This window comes from Triturus cristatus, chromosome 8 (genome assembly GCF_964204655.1).
Source record: "Triturus cristatus chromosome 8, aTriCri1.1, whole genome shotgun sequence".
Lineage (NCBI taxonomy): Eukaryota > Metazoa > Chordata > Amphibia > Caudata > Salamandridae > Triturus > Triturus cristatus.
Window position 1 is genome coordinate 1,170,277,660 of NC_140591.1, and position 24,417 is coordinate 1,170,302,076.

General features: G+C 50.0%; 1 protein-coding gene across 5 annotated transcripts in view; it reads right to left on the bottom strand.

The window, feature by feature from the left end:
• TSGA10 (testis specific 10) overlaps positions 1–24,417 on the bottom strand; it is a 505,694-nt gene that overhangs the window by 271,649 nt on the left and 209,628 nt on the right. For all 5 annotated transcript variants that reach the window (XM_085622835.1, XM_085622834.1, XM_085622832.1 and 2 more), the window contains one exon: positions 10,408–10,523. In XM_085622835.1, coding sequence (XP_085478961.1) covers positions 10,408–10,523 — 116 coding nt within the window. The remainder of the gene's footprint in view (positions 1–10,407; positions 10,524–24,417) is intronic.

Consider the following 24,417-nt stretch of genomic DNA (forward strand, 5'->3'; position numbering starts at 1 on the left):
AGTGAGAAAACAAGAAAGACACCATGCAGTAAGATGAAACTTAGAAAGGTTTAATAGTGTGCTCCTGGTTAAATGTTAATTACTGAGATGTTTAAATAAAACATGGGGTTTATTTTTGTGAATCATATGCTTAGAACGTGTTACCACTGTGATAGCCACGTCTCAAGCCATAGTACAAGAAGAACTCAATTTTTTGTCTTGTCATACAAAGTCACTCCTCAGAGCATGCACTCCACAACCTGGTGAGACAGATCAGGCCACTTGTGTGGGCTTTACTATGAAAGAGGAAAGCAACAACTAGCTTTGCATGCAACTCATGGCCATATCACTACAGCACAGCATACAGAAAATGCTACTTACAACTGCCAACATATAGGAGTCGGAATTATTGGCCTTACCCTCTCTATTTCAGTATACAGTGTGTTCTAACATGTACAAATCATTATCACTCTAAGACATGTCAAGGGCCCCAGCAGATTAGATTAATAAAATAGGGTTGGATCCGGGGTAATGAAGATGCCGAGATACTTAAAGCCTTGAGATGCCAAAGGTATATCGTAACCTCTAGGGCTCTGGGGCGGCTCCCCCCACAAGACGTACAGCTGGGATTTGGACCAGTTGATCGTATACCCCGAGTGGGTGCCAAATATGTGAAAGATGTGGAGAACCTGACGCAGGTAACCGTGCTGGTGAGGCCAAATAGAGGTGGATGTCATCCGCGTAAAGAGAGATGCGAGCCTCGTGATCCTCTGTACATTTAAGTCCCCTTATCTCCAGGTTGCCCCTGATCCAGGTAGCCAGCGGCTCCAATACTAGGGCGAAAAGTAGAGGCGACAGGGGGCATCCTTGTCTCGTGCCCCTCTGCAATGGGAAGGTCCTAGAGACGTGATTATTGACTGTCACCTGCACGGTCGGATGGGCATAAAGTAGCTGGATCCACTTGATAAAGTTGGGCCCGAATCCCATCCGAGCCAGGAATGCAAAAAGAAATGCCCACTCTATGGTGTCGAACGCCATAGTGACGTCCAAGGAGAGCAGGATCGCATCCTCCTTAATCGTACCCATTCTGCCTAAGGACCCCGTTCAACTGCGGCAAGTTCAGGGCCATGTTCCGTCCTGGCAGGAACCCAGATTGAAGTCTGTTGGCCAATAGTTTTGCTAGTATTTTCGCCTCAATGGAGAGGAGAGAAATAGGGCGACAGGATGTACAATCCTCCGCAGATTTACCTGGCTTCTGTATAACCACAATCAAGGCAATCCTAACATCAGATGGCAAAATGCCTACATCAAAGCTTCAGTATACATATTCAATAAATGGGGGGAGAGCTTGGACGCCATTGGCTTGAAAAGTTCAATTGGGAGTCCATTGGGGCCCATAGCTTTGCCTGAGCGCACGCCCTGAATTGCTTTGTGAATTTCTGTCGTCATGATGGCAGTCACTGTCGGGTTTGGACAAGCGAGCCACCTCTACCGTAGATAAGAGGTCCGCCGCCATAGCAGCCTGGGATGTTGCAGCAGAGGTGTATACCGACAAGAAGTGAGTGGCAAACGTTTCGGCAATCTGTTGGGGGTGAGTGAGGAGTGCACCATCGATGCCAGTTATCGAGTGAACCCACCGGGAAGCCTGCTCCCTCTTTTCTAGTCAGGCCAGGAGTTTACTCGTTCACCATATCGTTAAATCTTGTGACAGGTGGCCGTTTAGCGCGATTGTCCAGGCGCACCACATTTAATGCATGATGTGCATCAGGGTCAGGAGCAGACGCCAGGACTTTTTCCCTAACCAGGATGTCCTCCACCAACTGCACTACACGTTTGGCAAGTTCCCTTCTATGCCCCACCAGTAGTGACATGGCACGGCCCTTAATGACAGCACCAAACGCCCCCCAAAATATACAGGCGGAAGTGACCAACCCCACATTTTCTGTGAAATAATAATCAGTGTCTTTTAGCAGTGCTTCCCTAATGTGTGGTACTTTGAGCGCCCAGGGAGTGATAGAGAGGGTGGTCTGATGCTTCAACTGACCCACGGTTAAAGCCGTGAGGATTGGGGAGTGGTCAGAAATACCCCGCGCAAGGCACTGGGACTCAGAAAAAACATGGACATCTTGGGTGTGTGTAAACATGTGGTTAATGCAGGACTGACTATTGTGGGCCCCAGAATGGAACGTAAATTGTACTGTGTACGGGTTGAGCAATCTCCAAATATCACCAAGCCCATGGCATGTGAGAACTCCATCAACTGGGATCCCCCTTGGGGGTCTCTGCGGGGCGGGAGACGATCCCTAGAGCCATCCAGTGCCAAATTAAAGTCTCCTCCCAGCACCAGTAAGCCCAGCGGCAAGTCAAGTATGAGCGCACCTAGGTCTTTCAACGTGGGACGCTGTAACCCAGGGGGGACGTACATGGATATAATATTGAGAATCTGTCCCTCCCAGGTGCCAGACAGCGCCACATATCTACCCTGGTCATCCGTCCAGGTCCTGTGGAGCATAAATGGGCTGCCCCTGCGAAGAAGGATCCCTGCACGCAGGGACCGTGCTGGTGAGGCCAAATAGAGGTGGATGTCATCCGCGTAAAGAGAGATGCGAGCCTCATGATCCACTGCACATTTAAGTCCCCTTATCTCCAGGTAGCCCCTGATCCAGGTAGCCAGCGGCTCCAATACTAGGGCGAAAAGTAGAGGCGACAGGGGGCATCCTTGTCTCGTGCCCCTCTGCAATGGGAAGGTCCTAGAGACGTGATTATTGACTGTCACCTGCACGGTCCGACGGGCATAAAGTAGCTGGATCCACTTGATAAAGTTGGGCCCGAATCCCATCCGAGCCAGGACTGCAAAAAGAAATGCCCACTCTATGGTGTCAAACGCCATAGTGGCGCCCAAGGAGAGCAGGATCGCATCCTCCTTAATCGTACCCATTCTGCCTAAGGACCCCGTTCAACCGCGGCAAGTTCAGGGCCATGTTCCGTCCTGGCAGGAACCCAGATTGATCCAGGTGCACCAGGTCGGTGAGAAAGGTGAGAAGTCTGTTGGCCAATAGTTTTGCTAGTATTTTCGCCTCAATGGAGAGGAGAGAAATAGGGCGACAGGATGTACAATCCTCCGCAAATTTACCTGGCTTCTGTATAACCACAATCAAGGCAATCCTAACATCAGATGGCAAAATGCCTACATCAAAGCTTCAGTATACATATTCAATAAATGGGGGGAGAGCTTGGACGCCATTGGCTTGAAAAGTTCAATTGGGAGTCCATTGGGGCCCATAGCTTTGCCTGAGCGCACGCCCTGAATTGCTTTGTGAATTTCTGTCTCCATGATGGCAGTCACTGTCGGGTTTGGACAAGCGAGCCACCTCTACCGTAGACAAGAGGTCCGCCGCCATAGCAGCCTGGGATGTTGCAGCAGAGGTGTATACCGACAAGAAGTGAGTGGCAAACGTTTCGGCAATCTGTTGGGGGTGAGTGAGGAGTGCACCATCGATGCCAGTTATCGAGTGAACCCACCGGGAAGCCTGCTCCCTCTTTTCTAGTCAGGGCAGAAGTTTACTCGTTCACCAGATCAGTAAATCTTGTGACAGGTGGCCGTTTAGCACGATTGTCCAAGCGCACCACATTTAATGCATGATGTGCATCAGAGTCAGGAGCAGACGCCAGGACTTTTTCCCTAACCAGGATGTCCTCCACCAACTGCACTACACGTTTGGCAAGTTCCCTTCTATGCCCCACCAGTAGTGACATGGCACTGCCCTTAATGACAGCACCAAACACCCCCCAAAGTATACAGGTGGAAGTGACCGACCCCACATTTTCTGTGAAATAATAATCAGTGTCTTTTAGCAGTGCTTCCCTAATGTGTGGTACTTTGAGCGCCCAGGGAGTGATAGAGAGGGTGGTCTGATGCCTAAACTGACCCACGTTTAAAGCCGTGAGGATTGGGGAGTGGTCAGAAATTCCCCGCGCAAGGCACTGGGACTCAGAAAAAACATGGACATCTTGGGTGTGTGTAAACATGTGGTCAATGCAGGACTGACTATTGTGGGCCCCAGAATGGAACGTAAATTGTACCGTGTACTGGTTGAGCCATCTCCAAATATCCACCAAGCCCATGGCATGTGAGAACTCCATCAACTGGGATCCCCCTTGGGGGTCCCTGCGCGGCGGGAGACGATCCCTAGAGCCGTCCAGTGCCAAATTAAAGTCTCCTCCCAGCACCAGTAAGCCCAGCGGCAAGTCAAGTATGAGCGCACCTAGGTCTCTCAACGCGGGACGCTGTAACCCAGGGGGGACGTACATGTATATGATATTGAGAATCTGTCCCTCCCAGGTGCCAGACAGAGCCACATATCTACCCTGGTCATCCGTCAAGGTCCTGTGGAGCATAAATGGGCTGCCCCTGCGAAGAAGGATCCCTGCACCCCTCGAACCCAAAGTAAATCCAGAATGAGCGGCCAGTCGATATCCCCACCTATTCAGTGCCCCCAAAATATTCCCAACTAAGTGTGTCTCTTGTAGGAAGACAATATCCGGTGCCTGTCGCTTCAGGTACTGCAGCACTATCCCCCACTTTATCCTGTATCCCAGACCATTGACAATCCACGTGAGGAGTTTAATAACTGAACGTGAAGCCATGCGGGTGATATGGGTAGATAACAAATAGATGGTGTACAGAGGATAGGCCCATGGTTATGTCATTGGGGCAGCGGAAGTGGGGGAGCCCCCCACGTGGCAACGGGAACGACAAAGCTCTAGTAGCCCCCACAGCTGGACACATGTGATGAACCCCAGGGGTCCCCAGCGCTCCCCATAGTGAAACCACTGTACTCTGGCGATATGCAAAGAATGTCACTGAAAAAGAGATTAGGTGCCTAGGACAATTGGATCCAATGGTGTAAGGAAAAACAAACAAAAGCATTGCACAAGTACAATAAACAAGACCCCATAAACAACCAACCTGCCCCTCCCCCCAGAACTCAACTCCCGCCCCCCACCCTGCCTCCATGCATAACGGGTACAAAACCACCCGCCACCCCCAACTTGCAGAGTGTCTGTCGCCCTTCCTCAACATCATCAGGAACGTGAACAACCCCACTCCCTGGGGCAACGGTTCATGGAGAAAAGAACTACCCCGGCCTATAATCCCATAACACAGTATATGAGCACAGTAAAGAAGATTGTCGCAGTGAGCAGAAAATAGCAGTGCCGTGCACCCTGTTAACTAGGAACAGAATGGAATCAATTCTGCATAAACCCATACAATTGGGAACCACACAAAAGGGGAGTCATCCTAAAACTGAGGGCCACCACCAAATCCCCGTTTAGAAAGTCACATAACTCAGGAACAATCAATTGTACTTGCGGAACTCCGATTTTCAACCCTTTGGGGTCTGAGCACCCAAATCACCGTCTAACGGGGACCCCTGCCGCTGACATCGGTTGCTAGCATGATCTGCTTCTCCACCAGGTTTTGGGGGACGTTTACCAACATTTCGCCAGCCTTCGAGCCAATCCCAAGCGTCTTCAGGCCTGGTGAAGAACCACAGTTTACCCTCTGACTCGACTTGCAGCTTTGCACAAAACAGCATGGCGTATTTAATTTCTTGGCCCCTTAACGCCCGCTTCACTTCTAGGAAGCTACAAATCTGTTTTTGAACCCTCAAGGTGAAATCCAGGAAAAAAGTGACTTTACTATTATCGATCGTCAATGAGGGGGCTGCCCTCGCCGTCTGGAGAATGACATCTCTGTCACGGAAATTAAAAACTTGTGCGAGGAGAGGTTGGAGAGGCGCCCCAGGTTTTGGTCTGCCCCCAGGGTTACGATGGGAGCACTCAATCGAAAAGCACTTGGAGAGGCCCCTTGGTTGAAGCCACAGGAGGATCAATTCCTCGACAGAGGTCAGCGGCCTGTCCCTCTGTCCGCTCCGGCACACCTAAAATTCTTAGGCTATTGCGTCTCATGCGGCCTTTATAGTCGTCCAACTGTAGTGCGAGAGCCTCCTGAGTAGTTTGAAGGTCGGTGACTTGACGCTTAAGAAGTTCCGAGTCATTACTAAGTTCCTTGGTTGTACTCTCAACGGAGCTAATGCAGTCAGACATCTTCCGCATATCAGCACGGATCAAAGCACCCTCCGTAGCGACTGTGTCAATGGGGGTTTCAAGTGAGGTTCTCAGTTAAAATGTCCTGTAACGTGGGATCTGGTTGCTTCCCTTGCGATTTGGGGTTGGCGTGGTCCCCATCCTAGCCCTTGTCCCATGCAAATTTCTCCAGTTTTGCTTGCACCGCATTGCGACCACTGAGGCTGCTTGCCATGATGTAGCAGGTGGAGTGAAGTGTCAGAACGATGGTCGAGCCCATCCAGTTACTCACCGCCGCCTGCAGTGGGACTTGCCCACACCGGCCTGTCGGCTTTTACCGGAGGCACCCAGACCTCAGTATCACTGGCCATCCTGCAAGCACTTCCAAAATAAGGCGGCGACTTGTGCGCGGCTTTCAGGGGACCGGACGCGTGGAAGGGCCCCAAGGATCAGTCAAAACCCCTGACACCACCACCTGAGCCCGGGAGCAGCACTCCAATAGACAGTCAACACCTGGGTGGTCAATGGAGCAGAAGCTCTGGTCCGGGATCCACCACGCCGTCAGTGGCGCAGCTGCTGGTCATTGTGAGGGCCACACATCACTCACCCAAACTCCTCCAGCCACGAGGCGGCAACTAAACACCAGCACCCAACCCCAGAGGCCACGGGGACGGACAGGTATATACTCAGCCCCCAGGTGGTCCAGCCGGTAGGAAAAAGTCCCTAGTTGGGGGCGGTTAATACACAGCAGACTCAGCCAGCCCAGATCCACCAGCGTGGCCCCCCCACCTCAGGCGGTGTTACCTCCGCAACTAGGCCGCAGACTAGATTAGGTCTTTTCTCCAGGGTGAAGCAGCTTGGCACTCTAGATCCACCGGCGCCACCAATGACGTGGCTGCGCCCCTCCCGAAGCACAAGCAGAAGGCAGAGCTCGGCGCCAACCCTGGTGCAGGCAACTCCGGCCCCCGGTCTGCCCGGGGACCACCAGGTCTAAATGCGCAGGTCACCGATCTCTGGCCGTAAGTTGCAGCGCACACGATCCCTCAGAAAATGCTGCCATACCACAGGAGAACAGTTGTGGGGGGCTGCGCGTTCACAGCCGACCCCATAGATGCATCCCGCACCCCGCAGCTCCCTCCAATCAGATACAGTACTGGTAGCTAGGCTGCAGCCGCGGCGTGAATTTGCGCCCAAGTCCGGAAAAGCTGCAGGGCATACAAAGGCAGCCACGGCCGCCAGCACGCTCGGAGTGTGATTACCCCGCAGAGGCCTCAGCGATCGGGGCCGCTCCTCACACAGCAGCAGGGCACACCTTCATGGACTGGTAGGCTCATCCGCCAGTATATCAGGTCGGGGCACACTGTAGAAATTCGGATTGATCGGAAGTGCTGCAGCGGAGCTCGGCTACCGTGCGGCCATTCCCTTCCGCAGTTGGCCCAGATGGGTTCTTTTAATGACTTTTTAATGTGAAAGTTTGCCAATTACTTATGTGCTTTCCTCTAATGGGAGTTGTCTGCTCTAGACGTCAGGACCTGTGTAGGTATGTACGGAAGAGTTCCAATGAAGACCTTTATTGTGAGAGGTAAGCAGTCTGATGTCACTGTGAAGCCATCTAGGCATGCACGGGATTCTTATATTAGTGCTCAGATTATTCTAATTTTACGCTTAATGACTCAAGATTGTTGTACGAAAGTTTATCAAGGAATTCTATAATTTTTTTGTAATTCATGCAAAATGTGAAATAAAATTGAACTTTATTTTGACTACATTTCTTAGATGCCTAATAGAATTGATGTTATCTAAGAATAGGCAATGACTTCATTCGTAGAGCGATCATACACTAAGATTACTGAGGCTAAGACACTTAGGGCCTGATTACGCGTATGGCGGTGCGGGTGCGGACTGCCACGCTGGTGGTCCGCTCTCGCACCTCCAATTCTCTGTGCCCACTGTCAGCCAGATTACAAGTTTCCTTGTATCTGGTGGGCTTTTTTTGGTGGTCCCACGACGGTGCCTCTGAAAATGGGCACAGCAATTGAAACATCAAAAACAGTTCATGCACGGAATGGAATGTAGAGTCAATGCCGTGCAGGAACTGGGGTGCATGCACACAGGTGGGCACAACATGCATTTCAATGCAAATGGAGAACAGGGGGCCCTTTAGGCCCCCCTTTGTTTCAAGACCGTCATTCTTTTCATAGAGGAAAGACCTCAATGACACCGCTGGAGGTCCTGAAACTCGTAATATTCATGGTGTTGCTGCAGTGGCACCACCAGCATATCACTAAGGTCCTGACCACCATGCCACCGCTAGGGAATGACAGTCTGACTGTACAACTTTTAATGGGGCGGTCGGACTGCCGGTGTGGAGGTGACTGGACCGCCACCGCGGCGCCCCCGCAAGTCTGGCAGTCTTCGGACCGCCAGACTCGTAATGAGGCCCTTATTGTATGGACTAGAAATATGATGGGTGCTGAATCATATACTTTGTTAAGCGGATTTCCACAACTGGTAATTTTGATGCCTATCTCAAACCATTCCTTGGTTGAAAAGGATCCATTGATATTGGTGTAGCATGACAGTTAATGCTTATGAAACTTGCTATGCTAAAAAATTCACAAATGATACTGCCACTGTGGTGGTACACGTGACTACTTGTGTACCTACTCGCTCTACTTTTTTATTTCTCGCTGTAGTATCAGATATTAAAATGACACATTTTTCTTAATTCAGTGTCACATTCAGAATGTTTTGCAAGCAGAAATGGTACTGCTTTCAAACTCATCAACACTGCTATTCTCATCGCTGCATCTGGCCATCTATCTAGTACAGTTGGAGAACGAAAGAGTAGTAGACAAAATACAACTAATGTGGGAAGCACAAATAGTTCCCAATAAATACCAAGATAAACTCAGTGCACCGAGAAACTTGTGGTTAATTATTTAATGGTAAAGCCATATCTTAGAGAATCACAAATAGGTAACGTACATAGTTAATGTAACAAAATAAATAAAGGCAAACTCAATAACATTTGATGTACTGACCGAATGCAATTGGTTTTGAATAATGGTCCCATATGTAGTTTTATACGTAGATATCGATGCCTTTATGTGTACGTATTACACCATTGTACCTCAGAAAGACCATGGCTTGGTGCAGGTGCACATTCACCATCAGCAATACTCTCATAAGAATCAGAAGAGTGATCATTAAAAGGGGGTTGGAACAGCACAGTAACCCAGTTTATTAAGAGACAGAAGCAGTATCCTATGGCTAATCTACAACATTCACAATGTAATGCATTCCTGGCACCAACTAACCATCTCTCCTGTGTGGGCCACATCTACAGAATGAACCACAATTAGCATTAGGTTCATGACTATGTAGTTTAGCCTCCATTTTTTTTGGGGGGGGGGGGGGAGTTTTATATAGCACGGACTTGGCCCGAAGGCATTAGAGCACTTTACATGAGGACCAGTTGCATTACAGACGAACACATTCATTGTTTTAAGGCACAGGGAGATTAAGTGATTTGCCAAGAATCACAGGATGTTGAGAGTCCCTGCTGAGACTCGAATCCGGTTCCCCTGCTTCGAGGCCGACAGCTCTAATTAGAGTATCCAGACTCTTTTGAACATGCTCTTATGCATGTACCCAGTCACTTAGCTATGCTGGTGCAGGTCAAAACCTGAAAACCTTGACACCCTGGAAACTACAATCCATGCTATTTTCACCTGCTGAGAGGTGTGTTATTTTACTCATTTGACTTATTATTCACTACTGCAGTACCTATTAGGGCTTAGTCCTCCTAAAGAATAACTCAAATAATTATAAACAACTGGATTCTGGAGCTCTGTGCATGATCAAGAATGGTATTATCTAATACACAAGAATTTAAATGGTCAGCATTCACGACTTTTAGCTAATATTAAAAACAATCAAAATAACAGATGAGAAATTAATATTGGGAGTGATATAACAAGCTGACTGCAATGTATACAAACTGTTTGGAGTGTGATAATGCTAAATTGTTGGTCCAATCTGGTGCGACAAGCATGGATGTTATCTAGTTCTCGATTTATAAAGAAATGAATATCAAATTGCACACAAATTTAATCACAGCTCACCAGCAAATTCCGATTTTAAACTTGCTGCTTAGCTCATAGTTGTCTGCAGGAGTGTCATTTTAACATGTATATCCTTTTTTTATCATCCTTCTCTCTACATGACTGACCATTAGCTGGTGAACTTTCAGCTTGCAACTATTTAAGAGGTTTGAAAATAATTAAATTCTCCAGTTTTATAGCTAAATTCTTCAGTTTCATATCCATTACTCACCAATGTTTTCTTCCATCCTTCCAATTTTTTCTTGGGCCATTTTCAATTCATTTTGCTTCATTGTGATGCGACACTGAGTATCTTGCAGTGTATGTTCTGTCTCGTCATTCAGTAACCTGCAAAAACATTTAACATTACCCAACTATACCACAGAAAAACAAAGTGTTGCCATGACAATGTTGCAGGGGTTAGTCACTTCCGTACAGGTCTGCCAAGGAGCTCCTTAGTGGTTGAGGATTGCCCTAAGGGAGTTGGAAGTTTGTGGGATTGATGTCGAGGTGCATGCCTTGGGTAGATTCTGAGCAGGGGAAGGGGTCACCTTGGTGTCTTCCAGGCCTTTTTATAGCCAAAAGCTTGCTTCTTGCAGACCAAATGTGCTTGCTTCCAGCCTTTCCTTGTCTTTGCTTAGATGTAGTTCACGTTGGCAATGGTGGCTTGTTGCAAGGGCATGGTTGAGTAATGGTACCCCATCACTTTAAGTCGACTCACATGGGCTTCATTGTGTGCTGCTGTCAACATATGTGAGATGATTACATGTACACATGCAACAGGCTAATAGCTAGCGCAGCTGCTTTTTTCTGAGGACTACTGCAAAGTCCCATCAAAGAGCTGGCAAAAATGCTAATCCTAGGGGATGTGAAGGATAACTGTGATGCCACACCCATTACCGTGTAGGCCTACCTTGGGGCAGATTCAAACCACATGTGCTCCAGAAGAGACCTGAAACGGATGTATGATATTATAACACGGGTTTTTACCACGCGTGCAGTTACATAGCATGCGTTACAACGCATGCGATGTTACAACGCTATGCCATTAGAACGCAAGTCTTTACATCGACTTGCGCTAGATGGCGTGCTGACATTAAAAAAGTGTAATTTACTATTCCAACTCCAGTCCACTTAACAGTAGGGAAGGTGTTGGGATAGTAAACTACACTATTTGTAATGTTAGCACGCCATCTAGCGCAAGTCGATGTACAGACATGCGTTCTAATGGCATAGCGTTGTAACATCGCATGCGTTGTAACGCATGCGATGTAACTGAACAGCGCGGTAATAACCGCGTTGTAAGGGCTGTTCCCCCCTGAATCATGAATGCTTCAGGCTCAATGTCAACTACATTTCACATCTAGGCATTAGCAACTGAAGGATATTAGATTGTGTCCTCCTACAGCAACTCAATTCAAAATTCATAGCTCTGTAAAACACAGAGGCTCGAGCCATAGTGCTTTGAAGTCTGGGGTGGTAAGCGCTATATAAATGCAATTTCATTTCAATTCAATACCTGGGACTCTATACAAACTCCTAATAAATAAAAAGAAAGCATTAATAATGGCCTACCTGAATTAGTAAGTGAGACTCTCACCTTTCCTCAATTCTGTGTTAGTTATACTGGACGGTATCAACACAACTATGCAATCATTAGGGAAGGTTTACACCGCACACTAACTTAAAATTAAATAATGTCCAATAATTGACAAAATAATACTGTGGGTCCCAAGAAAACTTATATTTAATGGGTCTGGCCTAAGAGAGTTTTACCTGTTGCAATCAAGCATAATGCATGGATATTAAAAAGCCCTATGTTACTGGCTGGGAGTGAGTTGTTCTGGGTTTATGACTGTGTCCATGCTTGACTTGCAAACATCATAGCTGACGAAGTGAAATCAAATGTAACACTATTAGAATATGCCTCTTCCGCCTTTCACTGGTGTTGGGACATCTGCTTGACAACCTTTATCACAATTAATTCTGAAATTCTCATTCTCACCCAAAGGCCAATAGCAATTTCTTCATCGTAAGCCATCGAGCATAGCCTTAAGGCCACTAGAGTTAAGCTCAGCTAAAGAAAAACTGCGCGAATACACAGCGCACTTCCAACTTGAAGCCCATCTGTAACATCCTCATTCCACCGATGATCTCAGAACAATTATTTCCTTTTCAATTCCAAAAACATCTGGAAAATCCCTTATACTTGGAGATTGTCAGTCTTGCATAACACTTCACATAAGCATCGACATTTGTGCTAATGAGAACTTGTTAAAAACATAAAACATGGAAGGCACTGTCTTTGTGTACCCGCAGAGTTCTCGAAGGAGCCATTCCTTTTTGATATCTTCAGGAAACAAACACTAATTTTTAAATTGAATTTCAAATGTATGAGAAAGATAAGGAAATAAAATTCTAGGTTCACAACACCAGCATCCACATTGCTCCTCCAACTCCATTAACTCATAAATGTGAAACAATAGGCTCCTCCTCAACAGTCAAGCCTCTTGCCTAATAACTCTGCCTCTTTAATCCCCAGTAGCCAATATTTTAAAAGCTTCTACCCCACATGTAAAGCAGACATGGATGTCACTTTCAACGTCAGCTTCTCCCGTGCTTCACAGGTCACCAAAACCATCTAATCTGCCACTGTAAAACTTAAAACACTGAAAAATATCCACCATAAACTTATATTTCCTCACAAAAGGGACGTTTCTCTGATTCTAAACCTATCATGCTGGGGATTGAAGAGTACAGGAGTAATATTCATAGTATAGAGAAGTGGTGAACTGCCTTGTAGAATCTGTAAGCTGATGAAAAATGGTGAGAAAAGAAAATCCTTGATCAATAGGTTGCAAGCAAGGGCTCGTAAGAGGTGAATGAAAATTGGGATTTGAGCTTATTTGAGGATTGTTAAGGATTCTTGGAGCATTAATTTCGTACCTGACCTATTTCATTTTACTTTATTGAAGACAATGATGTTAGCAGGAGGAGGCGGTGAACGGGGAGTAGAAGGGGAGGAGTAGCGAGCACTGGAAACAAGGGTGTGGCTAGGCGCGAGGGAAAGCCATGGTTCTCTAGTGGAGGTTGGGCACCCATGTCTGATTTATGGCAGGGAGGGGGCACATCAGGAGCGAGGAGAAAGACAGGAGGCACACTGACATGGGGTGGGGAGGGAGGGGGGAGGGCCCGTATGGGCTGGAAGCTTATTCTCCCGGATATTGGCTGGTAACTCTGTATGTGCAATACATTCTTTGACCGGGGAGGAAGCGGGGTTTGTATTGAGTTGTTGCTATGAAAACAATAAAAAACGTTTCAACAAAAAAAATTGAAGAAAATGATGTTAATTTTCACAATACCACTAGCCGCGGTCCGTGAAGGTAACAACAGTGGGACGGGGTGGGGGGGAGGGGGGGGGGGGTCATTTCGAGGGACGGTGCAGAGGTGAAATTAAATAAATAATTAATTTTCCCTCTGCATCGTTCCTCGAAATCCCCTCCAACGCGCCCCACTGCCCCACTGCTGTTACCTGCACGGACCGCAGCTGTTTACAAGGCTAAAATCATACCCAGACATTCGTACAGTTCAACATTACAGATACAGTGGGTTTAAATGTGATGAAGCCAAATTTACCATTATAAATGAACATGAGGTAGGCACCATACCGAACAATTGAATTTTTGATGTGACAGTTCGGAAGGAAGAAAAGTTTTACATTCCCTTGAGAAGATTGTGGCAGATAAAGATTCCTCTGGGCATTGTAGTTTGAACTAACAACAGTGAATGTACCACTCACTGCAAAGACTGGAAGAGGTAACTTATTAAATAACTTTGGGTAACCTACTAACACAATTTTGAATTCTACACAAACACGCCAATGTCACTTTGTGTTGTATGATGAGCCTCATTCCAAGGGTATTTGACCAGATGGTTAAATGTTGAAAGACACTGTTTCTTATTTATGCACATGACTGTATGGGCAGGATGATTGTGCTTTGGATTGGTTTTTTATGCTTTAGTTTGTTTTTGTGTGACTGTATGGCTTGGAAGAAGGGGCCTATGAGTCCCAAAATATACAGAGATATAGATCTAGGTTGCAAATATGAATTTTCCTACACAAGATATTACATAAAGGACCAAATACATTGGATTTAGATACAAAGTGGACTTCTTGCGACAGCTACAGAGCGATATGTTCGCAGACTCCAGCTTAATTTCACTCAATCAATTTAAGGAGTGGGGGAAAGATCTCACCACTCTAGAAAAATTTTCATAGTATAGAATACAACATGCTCTTAAAGACATATCAGGTGACACACTGATGGCGCCTATGAGCTCGGTATGCTTACATATATAATTCAAGCTCCTAATTCCAAAATCATTACTATGCACATGTATGCACTTCCCCGGGGCAACACCTCCCAAGCTTCGAAATGCTTCCTAGACTGCATTACAGGTTTACAATGAAACATAACAGATGACCAATGGTTATATTGCTGCTCGTCAATCAAAAGCATCTCACTCACTAATAGACACAGGTTGATACACTTTAAATATACAAAGACACTATTATACTCCCGCTAGGTTATGCAGATACGGGCTCAAAGATAACTCCGAATGCATGAGATATCATGCAACAGAGCCGAATTTCATACATATTGCATGGGACCGCACGGACTAAAATGGACTACTGAGACAAGATATTTATGGACATAAGCAAGATAATAGACATATGAATGACCCTGCAAACTGCATTGCTAGGATATGTCAAAGACATATCACCTAGAGTAATGAAGCTCACTGCAGTTGCTCTACTATTAGCTAAAATATGTGTAGCTATAAGATTGGCAAGAGGTAGGCCACCTATGACAGATGAGTTGCACAAGGAGTTAGTATTTTGCAATGATGGTACTGAGAATTACAGCTTCCAGATTCCTCTCAAATCCAGGCCCGGAATATCAGCAGACCATATCAGACCTACTTGGCTACATGCCCAACAAAAACGCCTAAATAGTGGTGAAAGATTAGATGACGCATAATGTATAAATCGGAGTGTTCATCCGCAGGAGAAGGCCGGTAATTATGACACTCAGACTCATTGTTAGACTTGGGGGTTTCTGGTTGGCGCAAGGTTGTCCTTGTGTCAAGCAGGAACCCTCTCCTCTATGTCGGGGCGCAGGATAACCCCTCGTGAATGACCCTTGCTCACCCTCTAGGTGCGTGGCGTGAGCAGCCAAGGCGATTCCTCAGGCGTTGTTGGTTAAGCACTTACAATCGCACACACAGTAAATACATCAATCCCCCCAGAAACGGACACCAGACTTGGATATGTAGAAAAATACGCTTCTTTATGTAAAAATAGGTATATATATCTCAGCAGACTTATCACAAGACCAATAACGTTTTCGCTATGCCACCAGGTTGTAAAGCAGGCAAATGTTCTTTGTTCGTAGCTTCAAATGGATACTTTGTAGTCTCTTGCAAATGTTACTTGTGGTTCCAGTACTTAAAGAGATCGGCTCCTGCGAACGGGGAAATAAGGCGTTGCGGGCCCCGAGCCTGATACTGGAACTTCTTTCGTGACGGGGAGAGTCGGCACAGGTCGGTGCGACTCTCATCTTGGGAAGTGTCTTGGGTCCTCGATCAGCGGGTGTGGGCAGGTAGGCAGGCGCGGCCAGCGACCCTCAGCACGGCGGTGCAGGGGGGTCTCCACAGCGGGGGCGGCGCGGCCTGAGATGTCCGGGGATAGCGAAGCGGGGTCACAGGGCACGGTCAGTGCAGCTGGATGACCCGGCGTAGATCACAGTCGTCGGACGGTTTCCGGCCGGAGGGGTGATAGCGCGTTCAGCGCGCTCCAGTGACAGGCGGTGATAGGGGTGCAGGCAACCTAGCCCGGGGACAGAGAGCGGCTCCGGACGGAGCGAGGCTCTCACGGGATTGAGGCAGGCAAGCTCCTGAGTGTCACGGCCCTAGGAGGGGCGATGAGGGGCGCAGTCTCTTTCCAGCAGGATGCACACACGGCTCGAATCGGAGGACGAGCAAAAGCACAGAGAACCCACTGGTCCTGGGGTTCAGTTCAGGGGGCAAGCTCAGATCAAGCCCTTGGAGAATGTTTAAAGCACAAAGTAGCAAAGTCTTTTCAGTAGTCTCTTCCTCTCCTTTCTCAGCAAGGCAAGCAGCAGGCCAGCTCCTCCAGCGTCTTCTTCTCCTTCTAGTCGGGCAGAGGTTCTTTGTGGTAAAACAGGATTCTGATTTCTTAGGAGCCAGGCTCCTACTTTTATACCATGATTCTTTTGTTCTTTAGCGCCAGGGGGCCTGGGCCTGGCTCAGTCCAGTTCTGGAGCACTTTGTTATGGTGACTCTGCTCTTTCCTTTCAGCAGCAGGGCAGAGACATCAGCCGCTCCACAGGGGGCGGCGCCGGCTTTGTGGTGGCAGAGCACAGGTCTATTCAAGAGTCAAGGTGTACTCCTCCCACCCATCCTGGTGTCACCTCTCTACCCACCACCTGGCAGCCAACCTGTCTCTGGGGATTCCCCAACCCTGCTCCTTACTGTTGCTAGGCAGAACACACACACACAGCAGAGGCGGACTGAAATGGCCAGGTCAGTAAATACTAACTTTCTAAAAGTAGTATTTACAAACCCAGGATATTAAAATAAACTTGACTACAAGAAGTATTTTATTATTCTGAGTTCAGGCATACTAAACTTGACATTCTACCATGCTCTCTGAGTCCACTGGGGTCACAGCGTGTAGTGACTCCAGCAGCCCATTCTGGCCTATGGAGAGCAGGTAGCCTTCAGTAGTGAAAAACGAAAATGGCTGTAATTCACTACTAAGACATGCCACACACATCAGGGCATGTCCTACCTTATGCCTACAATGCACCCTGCCCTCGGGCCTACCAGAGGGGTGGCTAATATGTAGGTAAGGGAAGGTTTAGGGACTGGCAAGTGGGGGCACTTGCGTAGTCAGCGCGACGATCCCAGACCGCGCACAGGGTCTGCGGTGGCAGACCCTAGACACATTTTACAAGGCTGCTTTCTGTGGGTGGCGCAACCAGCGCTGCAAGCCCACCAGTAGCATTGGCATTCACAAGCCCTGGCACCCCTGGTGCACTTTACTGGGGACTGACAGTGAATCCAATTAACCAATCATGGACATCAATTACAGGTACACTTTACCTAGGGAGCACTTGCACTGCGGCACGGATTAGCCGTGGCGCAGTGCCCTGAGCGGACAACACCAGTAAAACAATCGAGGCACACCATCAAAAAGTGGAAGGGAAACTCACGCCAAGGTGCCAGGTCTAACACGTGTCCCCTCCAGCTGAAATGTGGGGAGAACTACCCTTGCCCAGGGGGTTCCTCGTCACTAAGGCGGAAATACCTGGACAGACCGTCAGCGTTGGCGTGATCTGTACCAGGACGGTGTTCCACCGTAAAGTCCATACCCTGTAGGGAGATGGACCACCTCAACAGCTTCGGGTTCTCACCCCTCATTTGCATCAACCATCTGAGGGGCCTGTGGTCCGTCTGAACCCGTAAGTGAGACCCAAACAAGTAGGGTCTTAGCTTCTTCAGCGCCCAGACCACAGCAAATGCTTCTCGCTCAATTGCACTCCGCCTACTTTCCCGTGGAAGTAACCTCCTACTGATGAAGGCTACGGGTTGGTCCCAGCCCTCCTCAGTCATCTGTGAGAGAACAGCCCCTACACCATGCTCTGAAGCGTCTGTCTGCACTAGGAATTCCTTGGAGAAGTCAGGGGCCAAGAGCACGGGCGCCGTGCACATGGCAGTCTTCAGGGTGTCGAAAGCTTTCTGACAGGTGTCAGTCCAGATCACGTTCCTGGGCTGCTTCTTGGAAGTCAGCTCTGTCAAGGGGGCAACAATCGTTCCATAGCCCTTGACAAACCTCCTGTAGTACCCAGTGAGCCCCAGGAAGGCCCTCACTGCGGTCTGCGTCTTGGGGGGGTTCCCAAGCCAGGATGGTCTCAATTTTGGGTTGCAAGGGTGCCACCTTGCCACTCCCCACTTGGTGTCCCAAGTACACCACGGAACCCTGCCCGATCTGGCACTTGCTTGCCTTGATCGTGAGGCCTGCTCGGCGCAGAGCCATCAACACTTCCCAGAGGTGGCGCAGGTGTTAGGGCCAGGTGGCACTGAACACTGCGATGTCATCCAGGTAGGCGGCACTGAACGCATCCAGCCCAACCAGTACCTGGTTGACCAACCTCTGAAAGGTGGCAGGGGCATTCTTCATTCCAAATGGCATGACTCGGAACTGGAAGTGCCCATCTGGTGTAGAGAATGCGGACCTCTCTTTGGCCCCATCGGTCAAGGCGATCTGCCAGTACCCAGACGTTAAATCAAACGTGCTGAGGAACCGGGCAGCCCCCAGCCGATCAATGAGCTCATCAGCTCTGGGGATGGGGTGCGCGTCAGTCTTCGTTACTGAATTGAGTCCTCTGTAGTCCACACAGAACCGGAGTTCAGGTGTGGCTCCCGGCGCAGCAGCTTTGGGGACCAAGACCACGGGGCTGGACCAAGGACTGCTGGAGGACTCAACCACCCCTAGCGCAAGCATCTTGGAGACCTCCTTCTTGATGCAAGCTCTGACCCTGTCAGTTACCCTGTAAGCCTTGTGCTTCACAGGTAAGCTGTCTCCTGTGTCCACATCATGGACGCACCAATCTGTGACACCAGGAACCAGGGAGAACCTATCGGGAAACTGCCCCAGCAAGTGACGGCAATCTTCCTGTTGTTCGGGCGTCAGGGTGGGTGAGAGGTTAACTCCATCCACTGACCCATCTTTCTCAGAGGCTACTAAGAGGTCAGGAAGAGGCTCGGTCTCCTCTTCCATTCCATCATCAGTGGCCAGCAGCATGCCCACTTCGGTCCTCTCTAAGTGGGGCTTAAGGCGGTTAACATGTAGGACCCTCAAAGGGTTCCTGGGAGACTGCATGTCCACCAAGTAGGTGATAGGACTTTTGCGCTCCACAACCTCAAATGGACCTGTCCACTTATCCTGAAGTGCACAAGGCTCCACTGGGGCCAAGACCCACACCTTTTGTCCAGGTTGAAGCTCTACCAGAGTGGCATTCCGGTCGTACCACCGCTTCATCTCCTCCTGGCTGGCTTCCAGATTTGCCTCAGCAAGTTGCCTGAAACGCCTAGTCTGGTTTCGGAAGGCCAGCATGTAACTGTATACATTCTGGGGAGGTTTCCTGGGAGATTGCTCCCAGCCTTCCTTTACCAAACTCAGAGGTCCTCTTACCGGGTGACCATACAGAAGCTCAAAGGGGCTGAACCCTAGAGACTTCTGTGGCACCTCTCGGTAAGCGAAGAGCAGGCATGGCAAGAGGACGTCCCACTTACGCCTCATTGGACCGTCCAGGCCCATGATCATGCCTTTGAGGGTTCGGTTGAATCTCTCAACCAACCCATTTCCTTGGGGGTGGTAAGGAGTGGTGAACTTGTAAGTTACCCCACACTCCTTCCACAGGGATTTCATATATGTGGATATGAAATTGGTCCCCCTGTCGCTCACCACCTCTAGAGGGAATCCCACTCGGGAGAAAATTCCCATCAGTGCTGGTCCCACCACGGGGGCCGTCACTGTCCTCAGAGGGATGGCTTCAGGGTACCGGGTGGCATGGTCCACCAAGACCAGGATGAACCTGTTGCCCAGGGCTGTCTTGGGGTCCAGAGGTCCCACAATATCAATACCCACTCGCTGGAATGGCGTACCGACCACGGGGAAGGGCTGCAGAGGAGCCTTGTGCTTCCCTCCGCTCTTACCACTTGCCTGGCAAGTCTGACAGGTTCTGCAGTAGGAATCTGAATTCTTGTGCATTTGGGGCCAGTAAAAGTGGGTGACAAGCCTGTCATAGGTCTTGTCCATCCCCAAATGTCCTGCTAAAGGCACATCATGAGCCAGCCCCAGTAGGAAGGTTCTGAACTTCTGGGGTACCACCAGCACACGGGCTGACCCAGGTTCAGCAGCCTTAGGCTCGGAATACAGGAGGTCACTCTCCCAGTACACGTAGTGTGTTTTGGCCTGAACACCATTGGCCTGGTCTGCAGCCTGTTGCCGCATACCCACGAGAGAAGGGCATTCTTTCTGCTCCCTGCAGAATTCCTCCCTGGAGGGACCTCCTTCTTGCTGCCAATGGGTCAGCTCAGGCAGGTCTCCCAGTTCGGCAATCTGTTCTCCGGTAGGCTCCAGAGCATCCCCCTCAGGGTCTGCTTCCTCCTGGGCCGTGGGAACTTCGGGGGCCGGTTTCCCGCGCCTCCTGCGCCTTCTCCCTAAGGCCGGTTCCTGGACCTCTCCCTCAGGCTCCAGGACCCTCTCAACACCCCTACTGGCTGCCATGGACCGGGTGGTCACGCACGCCCAGTCGGGTAGACCCACCATCCTCAGATGCGTGGTCTTCTCCACCTTTTCCCAAGGGGAGCTCTCCAGGTCGTTCCCTAGCAGACAGTCTACAGGCATGTCAGTTCTCACAGCGACTTGTAGAGTACCAGAGACCTCCCCCCACTCAAAGGGATCTTGAGTCATTGGACAACGACTCTCTATGTTGTCAGCATTGACAACCCTACAGTAGGCATTGGGTACAATCTGCTCTTGAGACACCAGGTGTTGCCTCACCGAGGTCACGCTGGCTCCTGTATCTCTAAGAGCCTCAACCTTCTTTCCATTGATGGTCACTACTTGCCCATATTTCTTAGTGTTAGAGGGTAAGTAGGTTTCAGGGACCATCTCACTGTCTCCTAGCGAGACTAGGGTCATCTGCCCGGGACCCCCACCCTCCTGGACTGCTACCTCCTCCCCAAAGTTAATATTAGCTACTTGCCGGGGTGGAGCACCAGTGGGTGCGGTCTTACCAAACAGGCGACACTTAGGATCAGAGGCAATGTGACCCGGGTCACCACACCTGTAACAATTGAAGGGCCCCTTTGGAACAGGTCTACCTGTCGGGCCCCGTTCTGCTGCGGGGGTGGGGGAGGCTGAGAAACCTTCTGCTGGTTCCCTTGGAGATTACTTTGGGGGCCTTTTTGGAACCCCTTCTGTTTACCCCTGTCCCCCCCACTCTTCTGCTGGGGACCCTGCCCACCTTTGGCGGAGTCTCCCACTTGACCCTTGTGGACCCTGGTGCTGAGCCAGCGGTCCGCCTCCTCAGCAAGCTTCCTCGGGTTGGACAGCTTGCTATCAATCAGGTGCTGGCGTAGCTCAGGAAAACATTGACTGGACAAGTGCTCCCATGCAATTAAATCAAGCAGCCCTTGATAATCATTCACTTTGCTACCCTTCACCCAACCATCCAGTGCTCTGCAGAAAAAAGTGACATACTCCACATACGTACTCTCAGGGATCTTCTTAGTCTCCCTGAACCTCTGTCTATATAGCTCAGGAGTTAACCCATACCTGGTCATTAAAGCTTCCTTCATATGGGGGTATGAGGCTTGGAGATCTAAGGGTAAATCTAACAGTGTGTCACGCCCTTCAGCAAGGAACCTTCCCCACAACCCCGCTCCCCAGTCTTTCTCAGGGACCCGGTGTGAAGACATGGCCACCTCATAGGCTCTAAACCACTGCCCTATGTCATCCTTTCTAAAATACTCCTTTACTACATCTTTGGGGATGTACACCTTGGACTGTACCTGCACCGGTGGAGTGCTGCCACCAGAAGGAGCGGTGTCCAAACTTTTCGCCTTCAGCTCCAACTCCTTCAATCTTATATCATGATCCATTTGGCGTTGTTGTGCCTCCAAGGCCAACTTCTGCTTTTCCATTTCCATTTGTCCTGCCAACTTTGCCATCTCCATTGCATGCGCCCTGTCTGCTGCCCTGTCTGCCAGCTCCTCTGGCGACCGGACTCTGCTGGGCTCCTCAAGGTTGTCGGGTGGAACGATGTCCCCCGCATTCTGTGGATCTCTTGACTCCTTCCAGGCTCTCAACGCCTTGGTGTACTGGACCCTCCTCTTGAATCCAGCATGGGGAACTCTGAATTTTACACTGTAGCCTCTCAATTGCTCTAACGTGTAGCCTTCCAGTCCCTCCCAATCCACCTCATCCATTCCAGAAATCACAGAGTGTGCTCTTCCAGCAGAGAGTGAGCCAGGCATGGTTGCAAAAATGGCAGATGTCTCAACAAAGTTCAAAAATGAAAACCTGTGGCTGCGTTACTTGGTCTGCTCTCTCTATCTGGTGATTAATAATTCACTGTATGGGGGGGCGTGGCTTGGCTGCCGAGCGGAATGGCTGCCTGAAACCGCAGCTCCGCCGATCGAGCACAGAAATCCTTCAATTATTAGCTGAACTGGGGTGCGAGCTCGGTCCTCCCCGCCCGAGACGGTAGTCCTGGGTGTCCGCCCTGTGCTCTGGCTTTTCTGACCCCGTCGGCGGCTTGTGGACGGAGAGCGGCCCGCGGGCGGCGCGGAGTCGTGGCGGCCTACACCATTCGCTAGAGCCGGGGCCTTGCGTGTGGAGTGCCCGAAACCTATCCGAGGGGTGAGGCAGAGGCTGTTCGCTCGCCCAAAGAAAAGCGCACCCCGGCGAAGGTCTCACCCCCTACGGCTGTCGGAGTGAAGCTGAGGAGGCGGCGGCTGGTGTGGAAGACCGCCGAACGTCCGCCCCTGGATTGCACGACGGCGCACGGCGACGGGCCCGGGCGGCTGATCGCAGTGGCGGCCATTTTGCCTGAAGCAGAAGTCCCATGGTCGAAGGTTCCAGGGAGACGATCGGAAGGACGAGGCCGGCTGCCGTACATGCCCCGACAATACTGTGGTGAGGTTGGAGCGTTGACCTGTTATGTGGAAAGTGCACGGCTGTACTAGGGTTGTCCTGCTCCGGCGGCCTGCGCTGTGACTCTCCCCGCCTGCTCTGCTTAGGGTGCGCGCCCCGCTATTGGAGGCCCAGCCATTCAGCCTACCTACTGGGACTAACCGACCTGCTGCCCTCGGTGAGACGCTGAGGGTCGGCGACTGGCGGCGACTGGTCGCGGCCGCCAGGGCATACTCGCGGCGCCGGGTGGCGGCTGGTGAGTGGCCATGGGCAAACCGGACACGCGGCAGCCGAAAATCACTTTCGACAAGTCCAAGCAGAAGCCGCCGGACCCAGACCCAGACCTCCGTGAGGCCGAATCTACTCGAGCGGACCAGAGGGGTGCTCAGGAGGCGGACATTAAGGCCATGTTTCAGGAACTGAAAACAAGCTTACATGGCATCGATGGCAAAATGGATGCGCTGGCTGCCCGCATGGACGGTATCACGTCCCGCATGGACAAACAAGAGGGGAGAGTGGAATCGCTCGAAACACGTGTGGCCGACACGGAGGAAAATCAGACCGGCCTTGCCGGCCAACTTCGGGGCATGGAGAAGATTCTAACACTCATTCAGCAGAAAAATGAGGATTTGGAGGCGCGCTCGCGGCGCAACAACGTCCGCATCACGGGTGTGGCGGAAACGACGGACATAACCAGCATGGAGCTCTTTGTCGAACAAATGTGTAAGGATCTGTTTGGGTCGGGATTGTCTCCGATGTTCCTGGTCGAGAGGGCTCACAGATCACTGGGGCCCAGGCCTAAACCCGGTGCACCGCCCCGGCCTATTATTGCACGAATCTTGAATTATAGGGACCGGGACGTGATCTTACGAATGGCAAGGGACATATCGGACTTGCAATACAGGGGCAACCACATTGCACTATACCCGGACTATACGATGCAGGTTCAAGCCGCTCGAAGGGAATTTTTGCCGGCGAAGAAACTTTTTCAACAGGCGGGCACCAAATACTCCCTCATCTACCCTGCTAAACTCCGGGTCCAAGGTCCCGGTAAGCCATCCTTTTTTGTTGACGCTAAGGCGGCTATGAAATATGCCAAACAACTGTTAAAGGACCAAAAGGCTCAGACACCGGCAGTTGACCCGGACCAGCGGGACAGGCTAAGTGACGTTGAATGACTACTCCTGTTTGCTTCTTGTTAAATCGCTGGGTGTCGCCTGGCTACGCTGTGCTGGGCCATATTGAGAATGTTTAATTCCCTGGAGTTCCAATTTCAGATGCTATGAGGGAGCTGAGCAGGGCTGCGGGATTGGGGGGGGATGGTCCTTGAGCTGGTACACTAGTCTCGCGCTCGATCGCCCTGTCACAAGTACAGGGCCTGTAGGTGGCCAACCTGCGTACCTCAAGGGATGATTCCCATTCACTGTTCACATTTAGAGACTGTAGTTACAG